General features: G+C 38.7%; 1 protein-coding gene and 1 non-coding gene across 9 annotated transcripts in view; one reads left to right on the top strand and one right to left on the bottom strand.

Moving 5' to 3' along the window:
- The window catches only part of TUT4 (terminal uridylyl transferase 4), a 119,050-nt gene extending 95,494 nt beyond the window's left edge, over nucleotides 1-23,556 (bottom strand). For 7 of the 8 annotated variants that reach the window (XM_077149638.1, XM_077149635.1, XM_077149641.1 and 4 more), the window contains exons 1-2: nucleotides 23,454-23,540; nucleotides 16,922-16,949 (exon numbers count right to left, since the gene is read on the bottom strand). In XM_077149638.1, the coding sequence (XP_077005753.1) occupies nucleotides 16,922-16,929 (8 nt within the window). In that variant the 5' untranslated portion in view covers nucleotides 16,930-16,949; nucleotides 23,454-23,540. Of the gene's footprint in view, nucleotides 1-16,921; nucleotides 16,950-23,453 lie in introns of all 8 variants that reach the window. The other variant, XM_077149644.1, reaches the window with a different exon arrangement.
- Nucleotides 13,541-13,647, top strand: LOC143675250 (U6 spliceosomal RNA). Its single transcript, XR_013171491.1, has one exon. It is a non-coding gene; the product is annotated as a U6 spliceosomal RNA (small nuclear RNA).
- Nucleotides 23,557-26,533: the final 2,977 nt, after the last annotated feature.

The raw sequence follows: 26,533 nt of genomic DNA, 5'->3' as shown, positions 1-26,533 counted from the left end.
TTATACCCTCAACTACTCTTCCTAACCCTTTACTCTTTTCTTCTTTTGGGACACTGATGATTCTTACATTTGTGCACTTTGTTTTGTCCATCATTTCCCTGAGATCCAATTCAAATGTTTCATTTTTTTTTTGTCATTTGCTCTTGTGTGTGCAAAATCAGTTGTCCTGTCCACTAGTTTGCTTATTCTTTCTTCTGCCTCTTCAAATCTGCTACTGTGTGTCTCTAGTATATTTTTTATTTGGTCTACAGCATCTTTAATCTCTATGTTATCTGCTATGTTTCTATTTATTCTTTCAAATTCTCTTAATGCTCTTCTAGTGTCTTCTTGATCTCCTTTCTGTCATTTAGCCATCCCACTGATTTTATTTAGTAGAGTTATATGAACATCTTTGATTAGTTACTGCAAAATCTGTATCTACTCCAGTGTTTTAATTTGGTCATTAGGCTGGCTATATCTGTCTGAATCTTGATATGCTTAGTGTCTTCTGTTGCTTTCAAACCATATAAATATCTTGATAGGGTTACTTTGGAAGTTGATTTCCTTCAGTAGTCTAAAGCTTTGTATTTGTGGGATGGATGTGGAAAAGGATGCAGGGTACGGAGCAGGGCACAACAGTACGGTGACAGGTTGCAGCAGTATAGGTATGGATTGGGGACCCTATGTTGGTGCCTGTGAGTGTGGGGTATGCAGCACAGGGTTGTGGAGGTATGGTGCAGCTCAGGCAGGCCTCGGAGCACAGGAGCAAGATGCAGCATGGGGAACACAGAAATAGGGCACAGTGGGAGGATGATGGAGAGCTGTGCAGAGGCTTAGAGGGAGGATGTGGGTGGGTGCGTGGAGCTTGGGGGACATGGGTATCAGGGTATGGGGTACGGAGCACAGATATCGCAGCACAAGGCGGGCAGGACGCAGGTGTGTCTTGCACAGGGGGAAGGACTGAGGCAGGCCAGATGGCAATGCACAATTATGTAGGGACAGGGCATAAGTCACGGGGGTTGCAGGACATGGGGCAGGGACAGGTGATATTGCATGTGCAGGGCCCTAGTGTGGGTGCGCAGGGGCAGGAGGTTGGGGAAAGGGTACACGCATGTGCAGGGCTGGGGCTATGTAGAACTGATGTGCACATGAGCACCTGCCAGGTGTGGGAGCACGGCGCTTGTGCAAAGGAGAGTGGGGCAAGGGTGTGTACGTGTGCAAGGCAGGAGGCTGAGGTGCAGGGGTCAAAGATCAGTACACAGAGAACCTCTTTTGTTGCCCAGATGTGGCCTCTCTCTAAGCCAACTCAGCATCTGAACTCAACTGTGAGACATGACTCATGGGGGTGTAAATCTTCCCAGCAATGTAGAACAGAAAGTCTGGGATAAGCCAGGACCCAGCATCAAGACACTGAGAAAGCCTGCTTGACTAAAAGGAGGAAAAGAGAAATGAGAAAAAATAAAAGTTTCAGTGGCTGAGAAATTTCAAACAGAGCCAAGATGTTATCCTGGAGGTTATTCTTATGCATTATGTAGATATCCCTAATTAGTTTATGGTGTATTGGAGTGGCTGGAGGGAAGTACCTCAAACTTGCTGAACTGTGTTCCAGTAGCCCAGATTCTTGGAGACTACTGAGTAAAGATTTAACATTTACAATATAACTGTGTGACTGTGAGAAACTTGTGTCTGATGCACCTTATATACAGGGTATGGACAGATCAGTAAAAACATGGATAAAAATAAATAACAGGGGGAATAAAGGGTAAAATAAATTGGGTAGATGGAAACACTAGTGGTCAATGAGTCAGAGAGATAAGGTGTATGGTATACATGAGTTTTTCTTTTTATTTCTTTTTCTCACTCCAGAAATGGCATCACTTATGCAAATGTTCTAAAAAATGAATATAGTGATGTGTGTTAGTTAGATTCAGTTGTCAACTTGGCCAGGTGAGCATACCTAATCTTGTTGCTATGGACATAAGCCAATGGTACATGAACCTCATCTGTTGCCAATTACATCTGCAGTCGACTAGGAGGCGTGTCTGCTGCAATGAGTGACGTTTGACTTAATTGGCTGGTGCTTAAATGAGAGTGCAATGTAGCACAGTCTAAGCAGCTTGGGATTCCTCATCTCAGCACTAGCAGCTCAGCCCAGGCCTTTGGAGATGCAGAAAGAAGTCACCCCGGGGAAAGTTGCTGGAACCCAGGGGCCTGGAGAGAAGACCAGCAGAGACCATCTTGTGCCTTCCACTTAAGAAAGAACCTCAGTGGAAAGTTAGCTGCCTTTCCTCTGAAGAACCAACAAAATAAATCCCCTTTTATTAAAAGCCAATCCATCTCTGGTGTGTTGCATTCTGGCAGCTAGCAAACCAGAACATGATGATACACAATTATGTAATGATTTTGTAAGCCATTAATTGTGCACCATGTATGCAAAGTATGTGAAGACTTTTCTCAATAAAAAATTTTTTTAAAAAAAAGGTGAGTGCATGGATGTTATATAAGATCCTACAAAGATTCCATGTACTAGGGCAACTTTTCAAAAACCTACAACCTCCAGGTGGGTCCCTGGACAAGATAACTCCTAAAATGCAGAGGGGTCAGTCTCTCCAAATCATCAACTAGTTCCAACCCTCTATCCCATATTATCAACAGCCCCTCCCAACGTGGAAAAGTTAGAATGGGCACAGCCCAAATACCCCTGAAGAGTGGGAGAAAGGTCAAAGATGATGGCGGAGTTATACAGAGAAGACAGAATTAACTAATGAGTCTGAATGCTGAATCATTAAACTGATACTGCTTTTAGTCTCCAGTATCTTAGAGCATCTATAAGTAAAAACCTAAAATTGTGGAACTGTAACCTATGTCAAACTCTGAAACATGTTCTACAACTAATTATGGTACTATGCTTTGAAATGTATTGTTTTGTACATGTGTTATTTTTCACACAAAAAAAAGAAAAAAGTCAATTACGATGATTTAAAATAAAAAACTTCAGCCTTCTAGACTCCTATATCCTGGAGCGGCTAGAAGTAAAAACCTGAGAGGATTACATGGTAGCCCATGACAAACTCTGGGATCTGTCCTGTAACTACTTGAAGAGCACTTTGAAAACTACTGCTTTTTTATTTCTTTGCTTTGTATATATATTACACTAAACAATAAAAGTTTTTTTAAAAAGCAAAAAAAAAAAATATATATATATATATATATAAAGGGCGAGGCACAGATACATGGGCACCACCTGGTGGGGAGGAGGTGGCTGTGCATGTGCACAGGACTGGGGGGCAGGGCCCAGGTGTGCACATGCACAGAGCTCAGGGGCAGTGAGGTGGGGTTGCGCCTGCATGTTCTGGGAGCAGGTGTGGCCTGGATGCACAGGTCAGCGCTTGCCCAGAACTGGGAGATGTGCTGGGGTGGGGGGTGCATGTATGTGTGTGCACGGATCTGGGAGGTCTGTACACATGCACAGAGCTTGGAGGGGGAGGGGGAAAGGCGGTGCAGTGCTGTACAACTGAATGGGCTGGAGACGATGTGGCCTGGGTATGAAGGTGAGCACCCACAGCCCAGATATACAAGAAACTGGCTGCAGGGGGCAGGGGGGGGTGGGGTAGTCAAGGGGCTGGCCACAGGTGGGCGGGGCTCAGGAGGGGTAGGGCGAGATTGCGCACTTGCATGGGAGAGGTGGGGGTAGGCTGGGGCAGGCAAGTGCACGTGCACAGGATGAGGGTGTGGAGCACAGTGGGTAGGGTGGGTGATGGGGTTCAGGTGCGTGGGCTGTGAGGAGAGTCACAGGGCGGGGGCTCCATGTGTGACGGTAGCACGTTCGAGGAACATGGCTTGGCTTACTGCGTTGTCCGTCTCCCAGTCCGTGCACTCCTGAGGACTCCTGACTTCTATGTGAAAAAGGGTGTGTTGGGCTGTCTGCATTAGCTGAACGGTCTCCAGTTTCTTGCCTGTCAATTCTTCAGCTTTTGCAACCAGTCTCCCTATGTGGTGGAAAAGACCCTCCCAGGTCACTTAAACTCTGGCATCACCGTCCCAGTAGCCTTCCTGTCCCTCCTCTGGCTGTTCCTTGAAGTAGGGGTGAATTCGACCTATCCTCCATAACTTTTTATATGTTGCCTTTTTGTTTTCATTTGTTTAAAGATAATTCCTAATTTCACTTATTTTTTTCTTTGACCCATTGGTTGCTTAACAGTGTGTTCTTAGTTCCCACAATTTGTAAAATTTTCAGTTTTTCCTTTGTTATAGGTTTTTAGTTTTATTCCACTGTGGTCTGAAAAGATACTTTGTATGATTTCAATATTTTTTAATTTGTTAAGATTTAAGTTGTGGCTAATATACGGATTATGCAGCAAATGTTCCATGTGCACTTGAGAAGAATGTTTATTCTGCTATTGTTGGGAGTGTTCACGTTTATCCAATACGTCTAATAGGTTAATGGGATTGTCCAAGTCCTCTATTTCCTTACTGATTTTCTGTTTAAATATTCAGTTATTGAAAGGGGTATATTCAAATCTCCAACTATTACTACAGAACTATTTCACTCTTTAATTCTGTCAATTTTTGCTTCATACATTTTTGGGACTTTCTTGTAAGATACGTAAAAGTTTAAAATCATTCTATCTTCTTGCTTCTTTTATCAATCTATAACGAATGCCCTACTTTTTGTCTCTTGTAATCTTTTTAAAGTCCATATTGTCTGATAATAATATAGCCAGTTCTCTTTTGATTACTGTTAACATGTGTTCTAGTTTGTAGCTGCTGGAATGCAATATACCAGAAACAGAATGGTTTTAAAAAGGGGAAGTTAATAAGTTGCTAGTTTACAGTTCTAAGGCCGAGAAAATGTCCCAATTAAAACGTCTATAGAAATGTCCAATCTAAGGCAACCATGGAAAGATACCTTGGTTCAAGAAGGCCGATGAAGTTAAGGGTTTCTCTCTCAAGTGGAAGGTACATGGCAAACGCAGTCTCAGTTTCTCTCTTGGCTGGAAGGGCATATGGTGAGCAAGGCATCATCTGCTAGCTTTCTCTCCTGGCTTCCTGTTTCATGAAACTCCCCAGGAGGCGTTTTCCTTCTTCATCTCCAAAGGTCGCTGGCTTGTGGGCTCTCTGCTTCTTGTGGATCTGTCGTTCTGCTCTGCTCTCTCTGAATCTCTTTCATTCTCCAAAATGCTTCCTCTTTTATAGGACTCCAAAAAATTATCAAGACCCACCCAAATGGGTGGAAACATGTCATCAACTAATCCAGCTTAACAACCACTCTTGATTAAATCACATCTCCAGGAAGATGATCTGATTACAGCTTCAAACATACAGTATTGAATAGGGATTATTCTGCCTTTATGAAATGGGATTTAGATTAAAACCTGGCTTTTCTAGGGGATATATATCATTTCAAATCAGCACAACATGGAATAAGTTTTTCTATTCTATTACTTTCAAACTCTTTGTGTCTTTGTACCTAAAGTGAGTCTCTTGTATACAGCATGTAGATGGATCATGCTTTTTCATGTAATCCAACATTCTCTGCCTTCTACTAGAGGAGTTTAATCCACTGACATTTAAGGTAAAAACTGAGACACAAGGATTTATTTCTACTACTTGGCTTTTCGTTTTCTGTATACCTCAGAATTTTTTGTTCTTCAATTACTTCATTATTGCATTATGTCCTATTTATTTGCTTTTTTTGGTAATCAACCATTTTGATTGTCTTCTTTCGTTTTCTCTATATTTTCAGTTATTTTCTTAGCAGTTATCCAATAACATCATAAACTAACAAGAGCCTAGTATGTCTAGTAACTGCCTAGTGTCAGTAGTATACAAACTCATTACTCCTAAATATCTGTCAATTCCCCCTTTATATACTTTCTCAAATTACTTCTTTATATGGTATATGTTCTTTAACACAGATTTTAACAATATTTCACACATTTGCCTGTTAAGACAGAAAGGGGGGGAAACTAGTTAAGAATAAAAAATATAGTAATACAGGATTTTATATTTACCTATGTATTTTACCTTTAGCAATATTCTTTACTTCTTCTGCCTTTAAGTTACTGTCTAGTGTACTTTATTTCAGGCTGAAGGACCCCTTTAGCATTTCTCATGGAGGAAGTTCCCTTGGTAATGAGCTCTTTCAAACTTTTGTTTAGCTGTGAATGTTTTAATTTCTCCTTCATTTATTTTTTTCTTTTACCTAAAAGGTTTTTAATGGGCTTTTTCTTCTAACTTTTTCTTATTGTATAGTATAACATATATACAAAGCAAAGAAATAAAAAGGCAATAGTTTCCAAAGTACTCTTCAACAAGTAGTTACAGGACAGATCCTAGAGTTTGTTATGGGCTAGGGTACGATTCTCTTAGATTTTTCCTTCTAGCTGCTCCAGAATATAGGAGGCTAGAGGGCTTAAATTTTTTTTTTATCATCACAATAGACTTTTTTCCTTCTTAAGCTATAAATTTCAAAGCACAGCACCACAATTAGTTGTAGAACATATTTCAGAGTATAACATGGGTTACAATTTCACAATTTCAGGTTTTTACTTCTAGCTGCTCTAAAATACTGGAGACTAAAAGAGATCTCAATTCAATGATTCAGCATTCATATTTATTTGTTAAATCCTATCTTCTCTGTATAACTCCACCATCACCTTTGATCTTGCCATTCCTCTCCTAAGGGGTGTTTGGGCTATGGCAATTCTAAACTTTTCATACTGGAAGGGTCTGTCACTAATATGGGGTAGGGAGAAGGAACTATCTGGTGTTCTGGAGAGGCTGGGCTAGGTTTCAGGACTTATCTGGATCAGGGACCCATCTGGAGATTGTAGGTTTCTGGCAAGTTACTCTAGTGCTTGGCACCCGTGTGGAATCTGATATATTGCCCTAGGTGTTCTTTAGGATTGGCTAGAATGGTCCTGGTTGAGGGTTGGCACGTTATGATAGGCTCTCCTACATTTTTGAAATATAATTTTGCCAGACATAGATTTCTAGGCTGACAGTTTTTTCTTTCTTTAAAGACTTTAAATATCATCCCATTGTCTGCTGGCCTCCATAGCTTCTGATGATAAATCTGCTGTAAATCTTATTGAGGAATCCCTTCTATATGATAAATCTTCTCACTGCTTTCAAAATTCTGTTGCCTTTGGATTTTCCCAGAATCACTGTAATGTGTCTTGGTGCAGACTTCCTAAGAGTCTGTCTGGTTGGAGTAAACTGAGCTTCCTGGATGTATATATTCATGTCTTTCATCAGATTTGGGAAGTTTCAGACCACCATTTCTTCAGATATTTTTCGGATCCTTTCTCTCTCTTGCCCTTCTAGGACTCCAATGATACATAAATTGGTATGCTTGATGGTGTCCCACAGGTCCCGCAGGCTCTATTCATTTTTATTTTTTGATTCCTGTTCAAATTGACTGTTGAATCCCTCTAGAGTTTTTCTTCTTAATTACTATACTTTGCAACTACAAAATTTCTATCTGGTTCCTTTTTGTAATTCTACCTTTTAATTTTGTTCCAACATTTTCCTAATTTTGTTTAGTTCTTTGTCCAAGGTTTTCTTTATTTCACTGAACATATTTAAGGCATTAAACTTTGACTAATAGTTCTAAGGTATAAGCTCTTAGTGATATTTCTGGCAAACTTTTTCTCTGTGAATGGGCCACACATTCCTGTTTCTTTTTGTGTTTTGCAATGTTTCACTGAGAACTGGACATTCTGAATATCATCTTCCTATAACTCTAGAAATCTACTTCACTCACTCCTCTAGGAATACTAGATTTCTTTGTGAGGGTTAGAGCTGTCAATTTGTGCCTTTTCCAAACTATTTTTGCTTTCCACGCAGGACATGAAAGAGAAAAATAATAGGTACTGCCTACTTAAGACTCCCTTGCTACTTCTGTCTGAGAGGTGCTGGAACAATGGCCTCCCTCATAGCTGGCCCTGCTTGAGATATCAAACAGCTGATCAAAAAAAAAGTGAACAGCAGTAAGATCACACATACCTGGATTTTGGAGGACTAGGTCTTCAGAGCACACGCTGGCCAGGGCAAGCTGTACCAGGAGCCTAGACTCCAGTCCTCACTTTTTATTTTCGTGATAAAATCTTTTGATGCATGTTCTAGTTAGCTAGCTGCCAGAATGCAATATACCAGAAACAGAATGGCTTTTTAAAAGGGAAATTTAATGAGTTGCTAGTTTACAGATCTAAGGCCGAGAAAATGTCCCAATTAAAACAAGTCTATAGAAATGTCCAATCAAAGGCATCCGGGGAAAGATACCTTGGTTCAAGAAGGCCGATGAAGTTCAGGGTCTCTCTCTCAAGTGAGAAGGCACATGGCGAACACAGTCAGGGCTTCTCTCTCAGCTGGAAGGGCACATGGCAAACACGGCGTCATCTGCTAGCTTTCTCTCCTGGCTTCCTGTTTCATGAAGCTCCCCGGGAGGCATCTTTCTTCTTCATCTCCAAAGGTCGCTGGCTGGTGGACTCTCTGCTTTGTAGTGTTGCAGCATTCTCTGCTCTCTCTGAGTCTCTCTGAATCTCATTCTCCTTTTATAGGACTTCAGAAACTAATCAAGACCCACTCAAACGGGTGGAGACATGTCATCCCCTAATCCAGTTTAACAACCATTCTTAACTAAATCACATCAACTAGGGAGATGATCTCATTACAGTTTCAAATATACAGTACTGAGTAGGGATTATTCTACCTTTAAGAAATGGGATTTATATTAAAACATGGCTTTTCTTAGGGGGCATTCTTGCTTTCAAACCAGCACAATGCACAAAAGATTTGAAGTCTAATTTATCTATTTGTTCTTTTGTTGTTAATGCTTGGGTGTCAAATCTAAGAATCTATTGCCTAATTAAGGGTTCCAAAGAGTTTTCTCTACATTTCCTTCTAAGAGTTTTATACTTGTAACTCTTATGTTTAGGCCACTGATCCATTTTGAATTAACTTTGTAGATGGTGATGTTGAGAGGAAGGGGTCCAAATATATTCTGGATTTCCAGTTGTCTCAGCATTGTTGGTTGAAAAGAGTATGATTTTCCCATTGAATGTGGACTTGGTGCCCTTGTCAAAAATCAACTGCCGGGCCACGGTGGCTCAGCAGGCAGGAATGCTTGCCTGCGATGCCAGAGGACCAGGGTTCGATTCCTGGTGCCTGCCCATGTGAAAAAAGAAAAATCAATTGCCCATACATATATGGGTTTATTTCTGGATTTTAAATTCTATTCATTGGACTATAAGTACTCTTATGCCAGTACTACATTTTAATTACTGTTGCTATGTACTAAGTTTTGAAATAGATTCTAAATTCTATTTCATTGGATTATATATCCGCTCTTATGTCAGATGTTTTTGATTACTACTTCAATCTCTATACTTGTCATGGATCCCTTGTGATTTTCTATTTCTTCTTAAGTCAGTTTAGGTAATTTTCTATGTATGGTAACTTGAAGCTGTATTACCCCAGGAAAACATATTCTTAAAGCTAATTCATCCTGTGGGTGTGAAACCACTGTAAGTAGGATTTTTTGATGAGGATACTTGAGTTAGATGTGGCCCAGCCTGATCAGGATGGGTCTTAACCCTACTACTGGAGTCCTGTATAAGAGAAATAAAATACAGACAAAGAGAGAGAATGCAACAGGAAGCAAGAAGCTCAACAGCAACAGAACCCAGAAGAAAAGTGAGAGAGACCAAGAGATGCTACCATGTTCCTTGCCATGTGGGAAGCTAAGGATCAAGGCTCACCAGCAGCCAAACCCAATATGCCAGAGTCTTCAAGGAAAAAGCATTGTCTTAAAGATGTCTTGATTTGGACCTTCTTCCTAATAAAAAACCATGAACAAATAAATTGCCATTGTTTAACCCAACTCATTCAGGATATTTACTTGAGCTGCCCAGGAAACTAAAACACTTTGTTTCTAGGAATTTGTCCTTTTCCTCTAGGTTATCTAATTTGTTGGCATATGAGCTGAGTTGAAAGGATTATATGTCCAGGAAAGCCACAGTCTGATTCTAATCCAATCTTGTAGAGGTAGCATTTCCTCTGATCCCTATTCAACTGTCATCTGGAAGCTTGATTAGATTATCTCCGAGCAGATGTGACTCACTCAACTGTGGGTATTAGAGGGAGATGTGACACCACCCATCCAGGTGGGTCTTTAGTTTACTAGAATCCTTTAAAAGAGGGAGCATTTTGGAGAGAATGAGAGAGAGCCACAGGAGAGCCATGAGAACCACGAGAGCCCACACAGCCAGACACCTTTGGAGTTGAAAATGCCCCTGGGGAGCTTCATTAAACAAGAAGCCTGGAGAAAGCTAGCAGATGTTGCCATGTTCACCATGTGCCTTTCCAGTTGAGAGAGAAACCCTGAACCTCATCAGCCTTTCTTGAGTGAAGGTAACCTCTTTTTTTTTTTTTTTTTTTTTTTTTAACATGGGCAGGCACCGGGAACCGAACCTGGGTCCTCTGGCATGGCAGACAAGCATTCTTGCCTGCTGAGCCACCGTGGCCTGCCCGGTAACCTCTCTTTGGCACCATAATTTGGACATTTTTATAGACTTGCTTTAATTGGGACATTTTCATGACCTTAGAACTGCAAACTTGCAACTTATTAAATTCCACTTTTTAAAAGCTGTTACATTTCTGGTATATCACATTTTGGCAGCTTGCAAACTAGAACAGCATACAACTGTTCGTAGTATTTTCTTATGATCCTTTTTATTTTTGTAAGGTCAATAAATAATGACCCCATTTTCATTCCTGATTTTAGGTATGCCCTCATTTTTATGTGTCAATCTGGCTAAAGAATTGATTTTATTGGTCAACTTTTGGTTTCAGTTTTCTTATATTTTCTATTCTCTACAGCATTTATCTCTACTTTAATCTTCATTATCTCCTTCTTTTCCTATCCTGCTCACTTTGAGCTTCATAAATTTGGGCTCTTGTGAGGTGTGTACATGTTTTTAATCACATCTTCTGGCTAGATTGAAACTCTTATATAATGACTTTCTTTCTCTCTTGTAATCCTTTGACTTAAAGTCTATTAAGTTTGACAATAATATAACCATTCTGGCCCTCTTTTGGTTATTATTTACACGATACCTTTATCCTTCCTTGCACTTTACTTATTTGCAACTTTTTATCTAAAATGAGCCTCTTGTAGACTACATATAGGTGGATCTTGTTTTCGCATCTTATCTGCCAAGTTTCGCCTTTAATAGAAGAGTTTAATCACCTCATGATAAAATATGATATGGTAAAAACTGATTAAGGAAGGATTTACTTCTGCCACTTGGATTTTTTTTGGGGGGGGGGCATGTCCTATATTTTCTATTTCCTCAATTACTCCATTACTGTCTTTTTTTTTTTTCAGTTGATTTTTGGTAATGTACATTTTGATTCCCTTTTTCTTTTCTTTTCTCTATAATTTTAAAACTTTTTCTTAATGGTTACTCTTTTAGTGTCCTGAGCTGCTCAAGCAAATACCATGCAACAGGTTGGTTTATACAACAGGAATTAATTAGCTCATGGTTTTGAGACTAGCATAAAGTCCAACTCAAGGCATCATCAAGGCAACGTTTTCTTCCCAAAGGTTGGTGTTCTGAGGTTTGCTGCCGGTAATCTTGGTCCTGGACTGCGTCACATGGCACTGGCCATGGTAGGCCCCTCTGGACCTCTCCCTTTTCTTCCAGGTTCCACTGACTTTCAGCTTCCTGCTTTCTGTGGCTTTTTTCCCTATGTATAAGAATTTTATTATGCTTATAAAGAACTCTAGTAACAGAATTAAAGCCCATCCTGATTGAGTTGGACTATAGTCCTCACAGCTGCCTGCCAACTGATGTGGGGATGGAGGATAGTAGTCTCCACACAGACAGTGAAATTCACCAAAATTTATGAGTCTCTTCATTTACCTTTCCCTGGATATTGCAAGTGTTCTACTGGACTCCAAAGTTCCAAAATATTTGATTCTGATAGTTCTTGCAAGCTCATTAATTGTTCTGGTGGAGGTATTAGTTCCTGAAGCTTCTTATTCTGCCATTTTCCCACAATTCCTCTCAAAGCTGCTTTAATCTTATTGTTTCATTCACTATCAGCCAAAAATATGAGGAAGAAGGCTGGCATTTGGTTACTTTTGCTTACATTTCACTTGCCAAAACAAGTCACATGGCTGCACATACTGCCAGGGAATAAGGAACACAACCCTCAGAATGCTCCAAAATAAAGAAGGAAAAAGTAACAATGCTTATCACACTATTAATATCACAAAATTAAGTATGTCAACCTATTGTCTCAATGTTACTATTTCCCTCCAATCCTTTTGTTCAGGGCCAGATGCATGGGTATGTAACCTGTACAACCACTTCAGACCCCATACTCCAAAGGACCCCGTGTTTGCTTTAATGCTCTGCCATCACCAATTTGAAATTTTTAATAATTTTGTCTTCAAACTTCTGTTTGTTTAAGTGAAGTGTGATGGGACATTGGAACTTGCATGTGAGCAGAGGAGAAACATTGATATGGGTGTCTGATAGTCATTGTTGTCCCATTCCTATATAGCATTCCTAAGACCTATGGGCAAAGATTTCCAGTGGACTCACAATGTCTGGGAGCTCAACAAAACTCAAAGCGAGTACAAGTTAAGTGTGTTCTCTACAACCACATAAGCAGCCTCAGGAAGCCACACTTGATGTCTGAACTGTAACCTGCTTCAAACAGGAAATGGTACTCTAAGAAACATGAATGAACAAGGAACCCTACCATATGTTTTCTTACCCATGTTACTTCTCTGTATTAGACAACCACTTAGAGTGAAAATTATGACACAGGGGTAAATATAAAATAGGGCAACCCGCATTTTCTTTTCAGTCCTATCTTACTTATCAACAAGTCAAACGTAAAGCATGTTGGTAGAATGTGCAGGAATCAAGAAGCAAAATAAAAACAGTTAAATGAGTTTTGGGCAGCATTTCTACTGCTCTGGAAGCAATAAAATACATGTCATTTCATTTAAATATCTAAGCCACAAAATACCAAAGATTCTGTATAAGATCTAAATGTTCTTATATTTGCATTTAAAACTGGCACTGAACAATATTTAAGGACGAATGGTAAAATTCATGCTACTGATTTTAATTTAATTTTCCTTTTTTACAACATTAAACATCAAATTAAAAACACTACAACAAGTTGAGAGAAGGGCTACGAAAGAAAGGAAAAAGCTTTATATTTTACGCCTTTTAACAGCACTTTTTTCCTGCTTTTTAAATAAGAGGAGCCTGCATTTTAATTTTGCACTGGGCCCTGCATATAGGTCGCAGGTCCTACATTTGTCCAAATAAACAAAAAAAAAAAATCTGGCATGAATATTAATGAACATTATTTGTGAACCTTCATATTTAAAGGGCTGGGTTTAAAGCTGGGAATACAAAAACAAGAGCTCAAATCTGAAAGGGAAGATAGTCATATAAACAAATAGTGACAATATAATGTAACATGTTATAGAAACCTTGAGAAAAGGGCCTAATAAAAAGCCTTCATCATGGTGCTTACTTCAGAAACACAAATATTAAAATTGGAATGATACAGAGAAGATTAGCATGGCCCCTGAGCAAGGATAATATGCAAATTCATGAAGTGGTCCATACTAAAAAAAAAGCCTTCATCATGGAGATAATATGTGAGCTAAGGAAGAAAAATCCCAGTTGGGAGAGGAAGTGAGAAGGAATAGTCATATTAGATGGATTTGTACATAGTAAACATATGTGCTTTATAAAACTCTAAGAAATTCTCGAGAACACAGAACAGATGCATAATGATGAGTACAGGAGATGAAATTAGGAATGTAGGTTAGTATCACACAATGAAGAGTAATGCATGCCCGGTTGAGTCTGGAATTTAGTGAAGAGAATCCATAGATTTATAAGCAGAAAAGTGGCAGAATTTCTGTTTTAGATTAACTTCTGCAGAACAAGAAAGATTACAGAGGGAATAGAGAATGAAGTTTGGAATAAAAATCAAAAAGAGTAAAGTAAATAGTAGTAATTAGCAATAATAGTAAAAAAGGCATTAGGAGGTTATATGGGGTCTTATCATAAGCAATTTCGGAGGAACGGGAAGGCTGTGTCAAAAGTTAAATGGATTTCTTTCCTGAATGACCTCTTTACGCTAACATGCACTATAAATTTCTAAGAAAGGGATGTAATTTGCAGCATTTCCCTGACTCAGTTGACTAAAGGAGGCCTCTTTTAATAGGGCCACCTATTATTAGTTTCTCTAAGAACCATGAGCAACACAAGTTTTGTAACATGGGTCTATGAAACAGGAGGCAAGCACTGAATGAGAAAAGCTGAGGGCAGTAGAAGGCTTAAGACAGGCAAATGTGAGCAACGTGAGGAAACTGACTATAATACTGCCAATTTGCATTAAAGACCTAACTAAAGCAGTAAGTCACAAATACATAAAACACCAATCTACTTGTTTATACAATTTGCAGATATTTAAATTCACACTGGGTAGGGGCTAAGCAGAATGAATATTTCAATAGGGTAAGGGAGCACAATGGCAAGGGTGCTGATAGAGGGGAAGAGATAGAGCTAAAAGAGGATACACACAGAAACATTAAGGATATATCAGAAAACTAAAGAATTAAGAAAGATGCATATATTGGCAAATGGGAAATTTTGATCAGAAGTACAGCTGTTTTGAACCATATGAGTGGATGTATTAAGCAAAGTAGAGTTAATATCACTGCAACACAAAAATTAAGTAAAAATAAAATTAAGGTATTAGCTGACCTTCAATGTTACCATTCAATATGATACCAAGTTAGGCCAAAGTATCAGTGAATAAAAGGGAGCAATCCAGAGGTTAAAAGATCGAAATGACAAGAACAGATAAGAAAAAGAGCCAAAAGGAATGAGCCTTAAAACAGGAGGAATTTTAGAGGATAGAAGAGAAGTAAATAGTATCTTAAAAATTATGGACCTGGTTTGCTGCCTCTGAACAAACAGGGTGTAAGGGAAATAAGCTACACCCACTACAGGATTTAGAATAGTAGTTCTCAATATTTTTTCTACTCCAACACATCTAAGCAACAGAATAAACTTCCAACAGAAGTAAAAAGAAGCACAAGAATGGGGCAAAGTGGGAAACAATGACTGTGAGCGGTTTATAAGGCCTTCCAAAATGATTATGAAATGCCTTCCTGAGGAGGTATATCCCCTATATATTGAAAATTACTGGTTTAAAAAAACAGTGCTATAAGAGAAAGCTTATGTCAATTTGTTGTTATACTTAAAAAAAAATTAATAAAAAAAGAAACACGGCTACTAGATTATATAATCATCTTCAAGAAACATGGCTACTTGTTTGTGTATTGTAAGATGATTGTATAATGATACAGCTTTCACAATGTGACTGTGATTGTGAAAACCTTGTGTCTGAGGTTCCTTTTATCTACAGTATGGACAGATGAGTAAAAAATATGGATAAGAAATAAATAATAGGGGGAACAAAGGTTAAAATAAACTGAGTAGATTGAAATACTAGTGGTCAATGAGGGGGGTAAGGGGTATGGCATGTATAAGTTTTTTCTTTTTTATTTCTTTTTCTGGACAGATGCAAATGTTCAAAAAAAATGATCATGGTAATGAATACACATGTGATGATATTGTGAGCCACTGATTATAACCATGTCAAGAATGCCTGCATGTCAAGAATGTTTGTTTGTTTGTTGTTGACAATAAAAATATTTTTAAATAATAAAATAAAAAGAGAGAGAGCAAGCTTAAATCAAGTTCTAAATATAAAATAACATCTTTTTTTTTGTCTGTATGATCATCAAGTATCTACCAAACATTAGGCAGAATTCAAGGCATTGCCACATCACAATGCCACAGGTTCCTTATAAAAAGTCTAGGAGCTGTAAAAAATTTTCATGTTAAAAAAACAAAAACATTTTTGATGACATAGCATCAGCTACTACTATATCTAGTATGCCCATTCATTTATCCTTTAACTTCTATGAAGTTAATACAGTCATATAGTGTTTACATTTTATACACTGAGTATTTGACTTTGCTTAGATAACATAAGAGAGACCGATTTATCATGGGAAGAAAAAAGTCCCACCACTTTTTGGTCCAATGCTCAAGTACTAAGGTATGTCTCTTAGCCTAAACCAATAGTTCTCAACCTTTCTGGTCTCGGGATCCTTTTTACACTTAAAAATTATTGAGGGTCCAGGGAGGTTTTCTTGTTTTTGTGGGTTATAGCTATTGATGTTTGCTCCATTATATATAAAAACTGAGAAATTTTTTAAATACTAGAATACCATATTAGCTCATACTATGAAGCTAATATTACTCTGACCAAAACCAAACAAATCTATCACAAGAAAAGAAAACCATAGACCAGTATCCCTTATAAATATAGATGTAAAAGTCCTCAACAAAATACTAGAAAACCAAATTCAGCAACATTATAAAAAGGATTATACAACATAATCAAGTGTGATTTATCCCAGGAAACAAGGGTGATTCAACATATGAAAATCAAGCATGTAATATACTATATAAATAGATCAAAGGACAAAAACTACATGGTCATTTCAAATAGATTCAGAAAAGGCATTTCATATAATCCAATAATACCCTTTCATGATAATAACACTCAACAAACTAGGAATAGAAAGGAACTTCCTCAAACAAATAAAGGACATCTTTAAAAAGAACCACAGCTAACATCATACCTAATGGTGAAAGACTTAAAGCTTTCCCCCTAGAGATAAAGAACAAAACAAGACTGTTCTCACCACTTCTATTCAACACTGAATTGGAGATTCCGGCCATGGCAATCAGGCAAAAAATAAATAAATAAAAAGAATTCAGATTGGAAAAGAAAAAATAAAACTATCTTTACTCACAGATGCATGATCTTGTATATAGAAAATCCTAAGGAATAAAAAAAAAAAACACCTATTAGAGCTAATAAACAAGTTCAGCTAAGTTGTAAGATACAAGATCAATATATAATATTTCATACTTAAACAATGAACAACCCAAAAATGAAATAAAGAAAACAATTCCACTTACAATAGTATCAAAAAGAATAAAACGTGAATAAATTTAACTAAAGAAATATAAGACTTTAATACTTGAAACTACAAAACATTATTGAAAGACTGTAAAGAAAACCTAAAAAAAAACGGAAAGACATCTCACTGCTTAACTAGCAATACTCCCCAAATTATCTCTAGATATTTGAAGAAATTCACAAGCTGATTCTAAAATTCAAATGGCAATGCAAGGGATCCTGAATAAGCAACAATCTTATAAAAGAACAAAGTTAGAGGACTAATACTTCCTGGTTCCAAAACTTAATACAAACTTACAGTAATCAAGATTGTGTGGTAATGACAAAAGGACCAAGACACCAATGGAACTGAATTGAGAGTCCAGAATTATACCATACATGTATGGCCAGCTAATTTTCAAAGAATAGATTTTCAACAAATCACGTTGTGACAACTGAATAGTTACATGCAAAAGAGTGAATCTGGACCCCTACCCCCACACTACAAAAAAGCTCAAAAATGGATCAAACACTTAAATGTAAGACCTAAAACTATAAAATTCTCAGAAAAACATAGATGCAATCTTCATTGCCGTGGATTAGACAATGATTTCTTAGATATCATACCTAAAGCACAAGAAACCAAAGAAAAAAATAGATTCAATTTCATCAAAATTAAAAACCTACTTATGTTTTAAAAAGCACTATCAAAGAAATAAAAGAAAAATATCATCCCACAGAATGGGGATGATATTTCTGCAAATCGCATATGGGGATGATATTTCTGCAAATCGCATATCTGATAAGGGTCTAGCATCCAGAATATACAAAGAGCTCTTACAAACAAAAAAGACCCAGTTTTAAAAATGGATAAAGGGTGTGAATAGAGATTTCTCCAAAGAAAATATATAAATGGTCATATGAAAATAAGTTTAACATCATTAGGCATTAAAGAATGTCCAGAGGAGGCAAATCCACAGACACAGAAAGCAGACTAGTAGTTCTGAGGGGCTAGGAGAAGAGGGAAATGAGAATGACTTAACAGGACACAGAGTTTCTTTCTGAGGTGATGAAAAGTGTTCTGAAATTAAGACAGTTGCGATGGTTATACCACCTTATGAATATACCAAAAATCACTGAATTGTTTATTTACTTTAAAAGGATGAATTTTATGTGAGTTATATCTCAATTAAAGAAAAAAGAAAAAATACAGTATTATATACAGTAATTTCTCAAATATTATGCAGCCATTTCTAAATATACTCAACATTCAGATGAGAGAAGGGAAAGGAAAAGACAAATATCTTAACACTATTATGAAAACAGTTTTGACTCAGAGACCCCTCCCCCTCCAAAATTCCCAGGCATACTTTAAATAATGTGGCCTAAACTAATAATCAATACATACTTAATGACTAATACATTTTAACGATACTGAAATTCAACTATAGTGCTAAGATGATTACAAAATGCAATAAAGTTTAGTTATTCTGTATAATTCACATTTTATGTACTTACAAAATATTGCTCTTCAAATCTATGTGACTATCCTAAATTCAACATCCTCTACATATAAAATTTTGATACCTAAACTTGAGATGCAACATAATATAGTGACTAAGAGCTATGGCTTTACATATCTGATAAGGGTCTAGTATCCGAACACCCTGAATTCAAATCCTGATGGTAAGATCTTGTTTAAGATATTTAACTTTTCTGTACCTCACCTCATCTGTAAATGAGGATAAAAAAGTAAAGACTTGTTGTGAGGACTGAGTTAATACTTTCAAGATCTTTAGAGAGAGACTAGCACATAGAAAGTAGCCAGTAAATTATCTATTATCATTGCAAATAAATCAAATACCCATTTAAAACTACCAGACTACTATATGACAAATAAATTTACCTATTTCCTTTTGAAAACACAGGCTGTTTTGTCTAAAGATTAGAACTTTGCTCATCTTTATTGGTAAACACTGAGCTTATATAAATGCATTTCTCTTTCCAGCCCACATCCCCACGCCGTATCCTATTGCTATCTACTAATTACTAAAGTAGGAAGAAGTCAACTAATTCAAGTCAAATAGTACAAAAACTTTCTAAGTAACCTTATTATCCCAAGGTGACTTCTCTCAGAGGTATTTATATCTCAAAAGAATCTTCAGACAATTAAGATATGTATTAGGATTCTTAAAAAAAAAATACTCTGAAACATAGCAACTAGGGAGAGGAGAGTGGAACGGGATGAAAAAGATGACTTTATCCACTGAAGACGGGTAGAATATGTTAGTAAGAAAATGAAGGAGAAAGAAATGTTAGACCAGAGTCAAAAAAGATAGTTCTAATCTCGGCTCAACCACTATCTCACTTGCTGATCTGGTTTTGGACAGAAATCCCAATAGCTTAAATCATGCGGCCCTTCACAATCTGACTGCCATTTTCTAACCATTCCTTTCAATACTCTAAGTAGAAATCCTTCATTCCTATTACACTTTATTTCTTACTCTTACCTCCACACCAAACCCCATCATAATCTGCTATCTTTACACATGCTATGTCTTAGCTCCGGAATGTCTCCCAGTCCATCCTGCTCTCTACTTAGCAAACTCCTACCCTTTCCTCATAAGCCAGCTTAATCACTTTCCCTCCGAATTCCCACAGTCCAATGTGTTGCAATCCATTTCTATTATATGTAGACCGAATTCCTAGAAGACAGCGAGTCCTCCATATTTTTGTCTCTCTAAAACCGAGCAGTGTCTAGCACACAGAATAAATGCAAACGTGATGAATAGATGAATGGCTGAATGAATGAATGAGCAACTTAAGGCAAATCATTGTCCTTCTAAAAGCCTTAGTTTCTCCTACAAAACTGAGAGAAGACCTCTTTTGAATTTGTCTACCTCTATGATCTTCAGCAAATTACTTAACCTCTGTGAGTCACAGATTCCTCATCTATAAAAGGGGTCATAGGATTTACATCAAGCAAGTGAAAAAAAAAAAGACACATAATCATACAAACATGCCACCATGCCTAATACAGTGCCTGGAATAAGACAGGTAGTCAAACTTTAGTTCCCTTCTTTCCGCCCCTTTAATTCAGAGCGTAATTATGGGCATGCAATAACATTTGAAATGAAAATAATCTGGAAACCATAACACCACACAAATTAAATCTTTCACTTAAGGATATGAAAATTTGAACTGTTCATCTTTGCATTTATATTCTTTTTCCTCTTCTTGTTAGATACACTTGGGAATATTATCCTGGTCTTTAAACATTTTCTCAAATTATGCAATTATCTAGGATTCTAGAATTAAACAGTTCAGTTAGTTCAGTGTAAACAACCTTAATTCTTCTCAGATTAAGAAAAAAAAGTCCACATACTCCGCTTCGAACTATGGTGCCATGGTTAAATTCATGTGTTAACTTGGCTAGCTTATGATGTCCAGTTGTTTGGTCAAGCAAGGACTGGCCTAATGGTTACTGTGAGGGTATTTCATGGATTTAAATTATTAGTCGGGGATGGCATCTATGGTTGATTACATCTAAAATCAACAAAGGAGATTCCCTTCAGCAATAAGAGAAGTCTCACCCAATCAGTTGGAAGCTTTAAAGGGTGAATTGATGATTTGAGCCCTCAGAAAGAATTTCTACCTCTATTTTGGCCAACTAGCATTTCCTGGGGAATTAATCAAATACCTTCATGGAGTTTCCAACCTGTGGCCTGCCCTATGGAATTTGGACTTGCCAATCCCCAGAATGGCATGAGAAATTCCTATAATAATTCTTATAATATAGATATAGATATAGGTATAGATATATAGATATGTAAGAATGAGTGTGTGTGTGTGCATGTGTGTGTATATATCCTGTTGGTTCTGTTTCCCTGAAGATCCCTGACTAATATATATGATGTTTTTTTCCCTGGCCTATTACAGGTGTTTCCAGAGCTGCTGTTGCTGTTTTTTAAATATTTTTACTGAGAAATCTTCACACACAAGCATTCTATACATGGTGTAGACTTTTTGTTTTTTTAGGACACATTTCTACCTGCAGAAATGACTTTAATTGAATCCTGTAATAATATTTTACGAATTCAAGCATTTGCAATTAATTTTAGAAAGGAACATCTCACTGACTTTTGTCATATCAAAATTTTTAAAAGAATAAACAAAATTTACTGGCATCAACATTTACAGGTAAGTCTTGTTTATGTTTTTATGCAGTGAACAAATTCATACATCTTTCTCTATACTTACAGATCCTGATTTGACATTCTATAAAGACCACATAATTATTACTATTTATTGTGAATATCAAGGTTAACTGTGAGGAAAAAAAAAGTTCTCTACTTACTCTCACTAAAATGAATCTGTTCTGAGACTGAAAATCCCCTTTAAACAATTTTTTTTAATCACAGACATTTATAATTACTAAAAATTTTTATTTTAAAAGGCTTTAAGTTAAATTGTAGACTTTGTGCTGTTTTAGCTAAATTTAAAAAATGTAACTCTAGGTGTGATTTACAAAAAGTGAACTAAACTTACTTGCATGATAGTATGTTGTTAATCTTTCTTTAGTACTAACACCTTGGCTTAAGGCAATGAAAAGTCTTTAAATTTATATTTTATATTTAGATGTTTGCTAGACTTAAAACATTAAATGTCAATAACTTTCACTTCTGCTTCTGGACTATTTCAAGGAACTTTTATTTTTCATTTTCCCATTCTGCTTAATGAAAAATTGCAAATAGCAGAAAAATGTATCTAAAAGACCTTTTCAAAAGCAATTTTCAATTTGTTTATATTAGATATCACAAATGTTTTTAAAGCATGAAAGACTTAAAATCCTTATCTTCACAGAAGTTCACAGGAAATTTTTAAGAAACAGCATTTAAAACTACTTTATAAAAGCATCACAGCACAGTTTTCACTAGTGAGTTTATCAATTACCTTAAGCACACTTTAAAAGAATATTTCATAATTTTACAAGTTGTGATTAAACAGGACTAGGGTGCAAAGTAGTGCACCAAATTTCAAGGAGAGAGGCATGCAAGGGTTCTGAACCTAAAGAAAATTCCGGGGTACAATTTAGTAATATAGAGAATGTGTGGACAACTGCTGGTCAAAAAAGAGAGTCAACTTTTCTTTTAAACCATCGCACAGTTCAATACCTTAGTACATTAAATTCGGTTGAGAGTATCCAATTTTATTAGTTAATAATTCTCAATACTTTAAAAACAGAAAACAGGATATGATCTACTTTGCCAAATGTTTTACTACTCTAAGACTTGTCGAAAAATCTCTGGAAACAAAAGGTAATCTGATCCACTCGAATTAATCACTAAATGATGCCAACAATTCACAATTCCACTTGTATATCTAGACACTAATTTAAGATCACAAAAAGAGTAGAGAAAGTCAAATGAGTAAGGAACTGCTTTTGTACCAAACATATTAGATGAAGAAACAAGATACAGCGAAACTAAGATCTCACTCAAGGTACACAATGCATCTGATGTGAGATTTAGTAATCCGAAAAGAAAAGGTTTAATCAACATCGTTGAAATAATAGTAATGCTTTCCATTCAGGTACGACTAGAAGTCCCACTTACGTTCTTCTTTCCGGTCTAAATATCTTATTCTTTTGCAATTCGGATACCAAAAGAATCCGAAACCTCTAGCGGAGGCGTGCAACACAGTAGGAGAGTGCTGTCTGTTTACAAATACGAATCTCACAGTTTCCCACGTCAAAACCGCGCTTTACCACCATTCGACTGGGGGGCGGGGAAGACCGCGAGTGAACAAGAAACAAAATCCACACAGAAACACCTCTGCCTTCTCTCCCCCAGACAAGGAAAAGACCAGAGAAAAAAAATTTATTATTTATATTAATATTTGCTGTAATATACTTAAGTATATTTACATATTTTATATTTTATATATATACACACATACATATATACGTGCGTCCATGCAGGAATGAAAGAAAAGGCACACATAACAGGGAACCGTATTGGCCCCAAGCAAATGCTCAAGCCAATCCGGTTAACTTAAAATACGCCTCAGGGGTCTACAGGTTCGGCTCAGGACCGGGACACCAGCCTCTCAGAGGAGTTCGGCCCCGAAGCGCCCCAATGCTTCTCAGGCCGCCCAGGCCGTTGTCTCTAACCTCCTCACCCCTGTCTTCCCCTGGGACACCCGAAACCCATTTCAGCAAACAGAGAAGTGTCAGGCCCCCAAGGGGCATCTGAGACGCGCTCGGGCCAGGCCCCCGACACCTGCGAGGCGCGGCATCTGAGGAGGGCGAACTGGGGCTGCCTGGCCTTCGCGTGCACACCCCCTCAGCGCCCGATGCCGCGCCGCGGCCGGATCCTCCGTACCTGCGAGGCCCGTCGAGCTACAGGCGCGCGCGGCGCCTCCTCATCTCAGTGGCTCCCGCTCCCCCTCTGCCTCCCGCTGCTGCTGCCGCCGCCGCCGCCGCCGCCGCCGCCGCCGTCGCCGCCGCCGCTGGAGGCCGGGACACGACGAGCTCAGGGCTCCACCGCCATGTCCGCCGCGCCGCGAACTGCATTGTGGGGGGGAAAAGGGATGGGGAGGGGGAGGAGGCGGGAGAGGGTGAGGGAGAGAAAGAGGAGGACCCGCTGAGGGGAGGGGGCCGAGGAAGAGTGGGAACCGAGGGAGAAGGGGAGGGGAGAAAGGGAAGGAGCCGCTTATGGGGTCCTGGCCCGGGAGGGTGGAGAATAGGAGCGGAGGACCCCGGAGAGGAGACGCAGAGGGAGGGATTTAGGGGTGTTCCCTCCCTCCTTTGAGGGGGCCTCCAAACACCGGCTAGCCCACGACGGAGGGAACTCATTCAGAGGGGGGAGGGGCTAAACCGGCGTGGGGGTGAGGGGGACTGTAGCTGCAGGGAAAGGATGGGGAGGGGGCCGAAATGGGAGAGCGGCACACTCACACACACGCTGTGGAAAGTGGCGCGCGCTAGGCACTCGTTAACCCGCGAGGAAGGGGCGGGTTCCCCTTGCAAAGGGCAGGGTCGAAGTTACGCTGGGGTCTGCAGGGAGGGGCGGGGCGACTAAGCGGGGTCGTGAGCCCCCCCCCACCCCAGTCACTCATGCCGCTCTGGGGAGTCGCTGGGGGATGCCAATGCTCCTTAGGAGGCCGGGTCGCGGGCGTATTCGGGCTCCTCATGTCCAGCTTCTGGGCTGCGAGCCACCCTGCTGAGGACCCTGGGGAGGGGGCGGTGGGAGAAGGTCCCGAAAGCAGCCTCTATGTCTCGTTCCCAAAGCCATTCCCTTGGGGGGACGAAAACCGGCCTCAGAGGTGCACCCACTGGCCTGGCACACTGACCGGGCCTGGTCTGAACCTCCGTGAACTCGGACTGTTAGCACAAGCTTCTGAGTACCAATGGGGAGCTGGATAGGAAAAGTCCCTGGGGTCGACCACGCCCCCCCCTTACCTTTGTCACCAGCCCACAAAGTTGGACCTGTTTTTCTTTTTAAATACAGCCAATTCGGTAGTTAAGGAGCAAGGCAGAACAAGCTCAGGAGCACCACCCTGAAAGAGATTTTAGAAATCATTTCTTTAGTTTCAAATGGCTCTGGAATCGACTACTTATCTGTGGGCCCCACTCAACCCCCTTGCTTTTAACGAATTAGCTTCCTCGTGTGAATAGAAGTTACAATCAGCGAGAACTTATTGCTTTGTTAATTGTTTTTTAAAGGACCCAGCCTCCTCTGAAACCTACAACCTCCAGATAGGTTCCTAGGCCAGTTAGGTCCTGAGACACAGAGGGGCCAGCCTCGCCAAGAACATCACTAGTTTCATCCCCCTATCCCATATTATCAATATCCTTTTCCAACATGAAAAAGATTGGGAGAAAGATCAAAGGAAAAGGTGAAGTTATAACAGAAAAGATAGGATTTAACAAATGAATATGACTGCTGAATCATATTGATATTTCTTTTATTATCCAGTGTCTTGGTGCAGTTAGAAGTAAAAATCCAAAGTAGTGGAACTGTAACCTATTCAGAACTCTGAAATCTGTTCTATAACTAATTGTTGTGGTGTGCTTTGAAATATTTTTTGTATAGATGTTATTTTCACAATAAAAAATTAAAATGAAAAATAATATACATGCTAACTTCAAATTTAAAAAAAAAACAAAAAACAGCCTCGGAGATTATTGGGTCAACATCTGGACCTCAAAGCTGGGCAAATCACACAACTGCTTTATTTGTGTTTGACACATGCTAGTCAGGAAAACGATATAACAAAAGTGGACCTGGAAGTTGAGGGAAGATCCTAAATCTTTCTATTTAAAAGATACTACCTTATAAAATCTATTATATGATTCACAATCTAGAACTGGGAAGAGATTACAGAGGGAAACTCCTATGTAGTCCTTTACTTCCTACTACTGTCCAGAACTGGATACATCTTACTCATCCAAAGTTCTGAGAAGTAAACAATTTGGTGAGACAGGGTAAAGCATTGCCCACTAAGTGGCAGGCATTGAGCCAGGGCCTTCGCATATCTCACTATTTAATCCTGCAACAATCCTGTGAGGTAGGAACTATTGCTCTCATTTACAGATGAGAGAACTACAGCTACAAGATTAAGTGCATTACACCCACATATGGCTGATTCCACAGGGCCCAGGTATGGTGAATTGAGACTCGATTTCAAGTCAAAAGAGCCCTGGCTTCAGCACTTACCATCTGTGTAACTTTGGGCAAATTCCCCCTTCTGAGTTTATAGCCTCATGTCTAAATTGTCAAAGGCAAAAAAATTTCACGTGTATGCCGGTTTGAAACTGTTGTGTGCCCTAGAAAAGCCATGTTCTTTAATTCTGGTTCAATATTGTTGGGTGGGATCTTTTTTATTAAGTTGTTTTCATGGAGATGTGTGGATGGGTCCTTTTGGTTAGGTGGTTTCCATGGAAGTGTGTCTCCACCTATTCAACTTAGGGTTGATTACCAGAGGCCTTTAAGAGGGAACCATTTGGGAAAAGCTTCAGAGTCGACAGAGCCAACACAAGACCCAGACATTTAGAGATGCAGAAAGTAAATACCCCTAGGGAAGCTGTTTGAAACCAGGAGACAAAGACCCCAGCAGCCATGTGTCTTCCAAACTGACAGAGGTGTTCTGAACCTTTGGCTTTTCTTGAATCAAGGTATCTTTATCTGGATGCCTTAGTTTGGACATTTTTATAGCCTTAGACCAGTAAACTTCTAACTTATCCCCTTTAAAAAAAAAATCCCCATTTTTTAAAGCCCTTCCATTTCTGGTATATTGCATTTGGCAGCTTTAGCAAACTAATAAAACCTGGATAATGTAAGGATCACAACAGGGAACAAAAGTGAAAGTCTAAAGCCTAAAGAGACATTAACATCACCAACATGCCCTTCAATTTAGTTGGTTATATTAGTGTCCTTGGAGCAAGTTCAATTGAATAAACATT

The sequence above is a fragment of the Tamandua tetradactyla genome, chromosome 2, assembly GCF_023851605.1.
Source record: "Tamandua tetradactyla isolate mTamTet1 chromosome 2, mTamTet1.pri, whole genome shotgun sequence".
NCBI lineage: Eukaryota > Metazoa > Chordata > Mammalia > Pilosa > Myrmecophagidae > Tamandua > Tamandua tetradactyla.
Note: the sequence above shows the minus strand (reverse complement) of the source record. Positions and strands in the feature narration are given on the sequence as shown.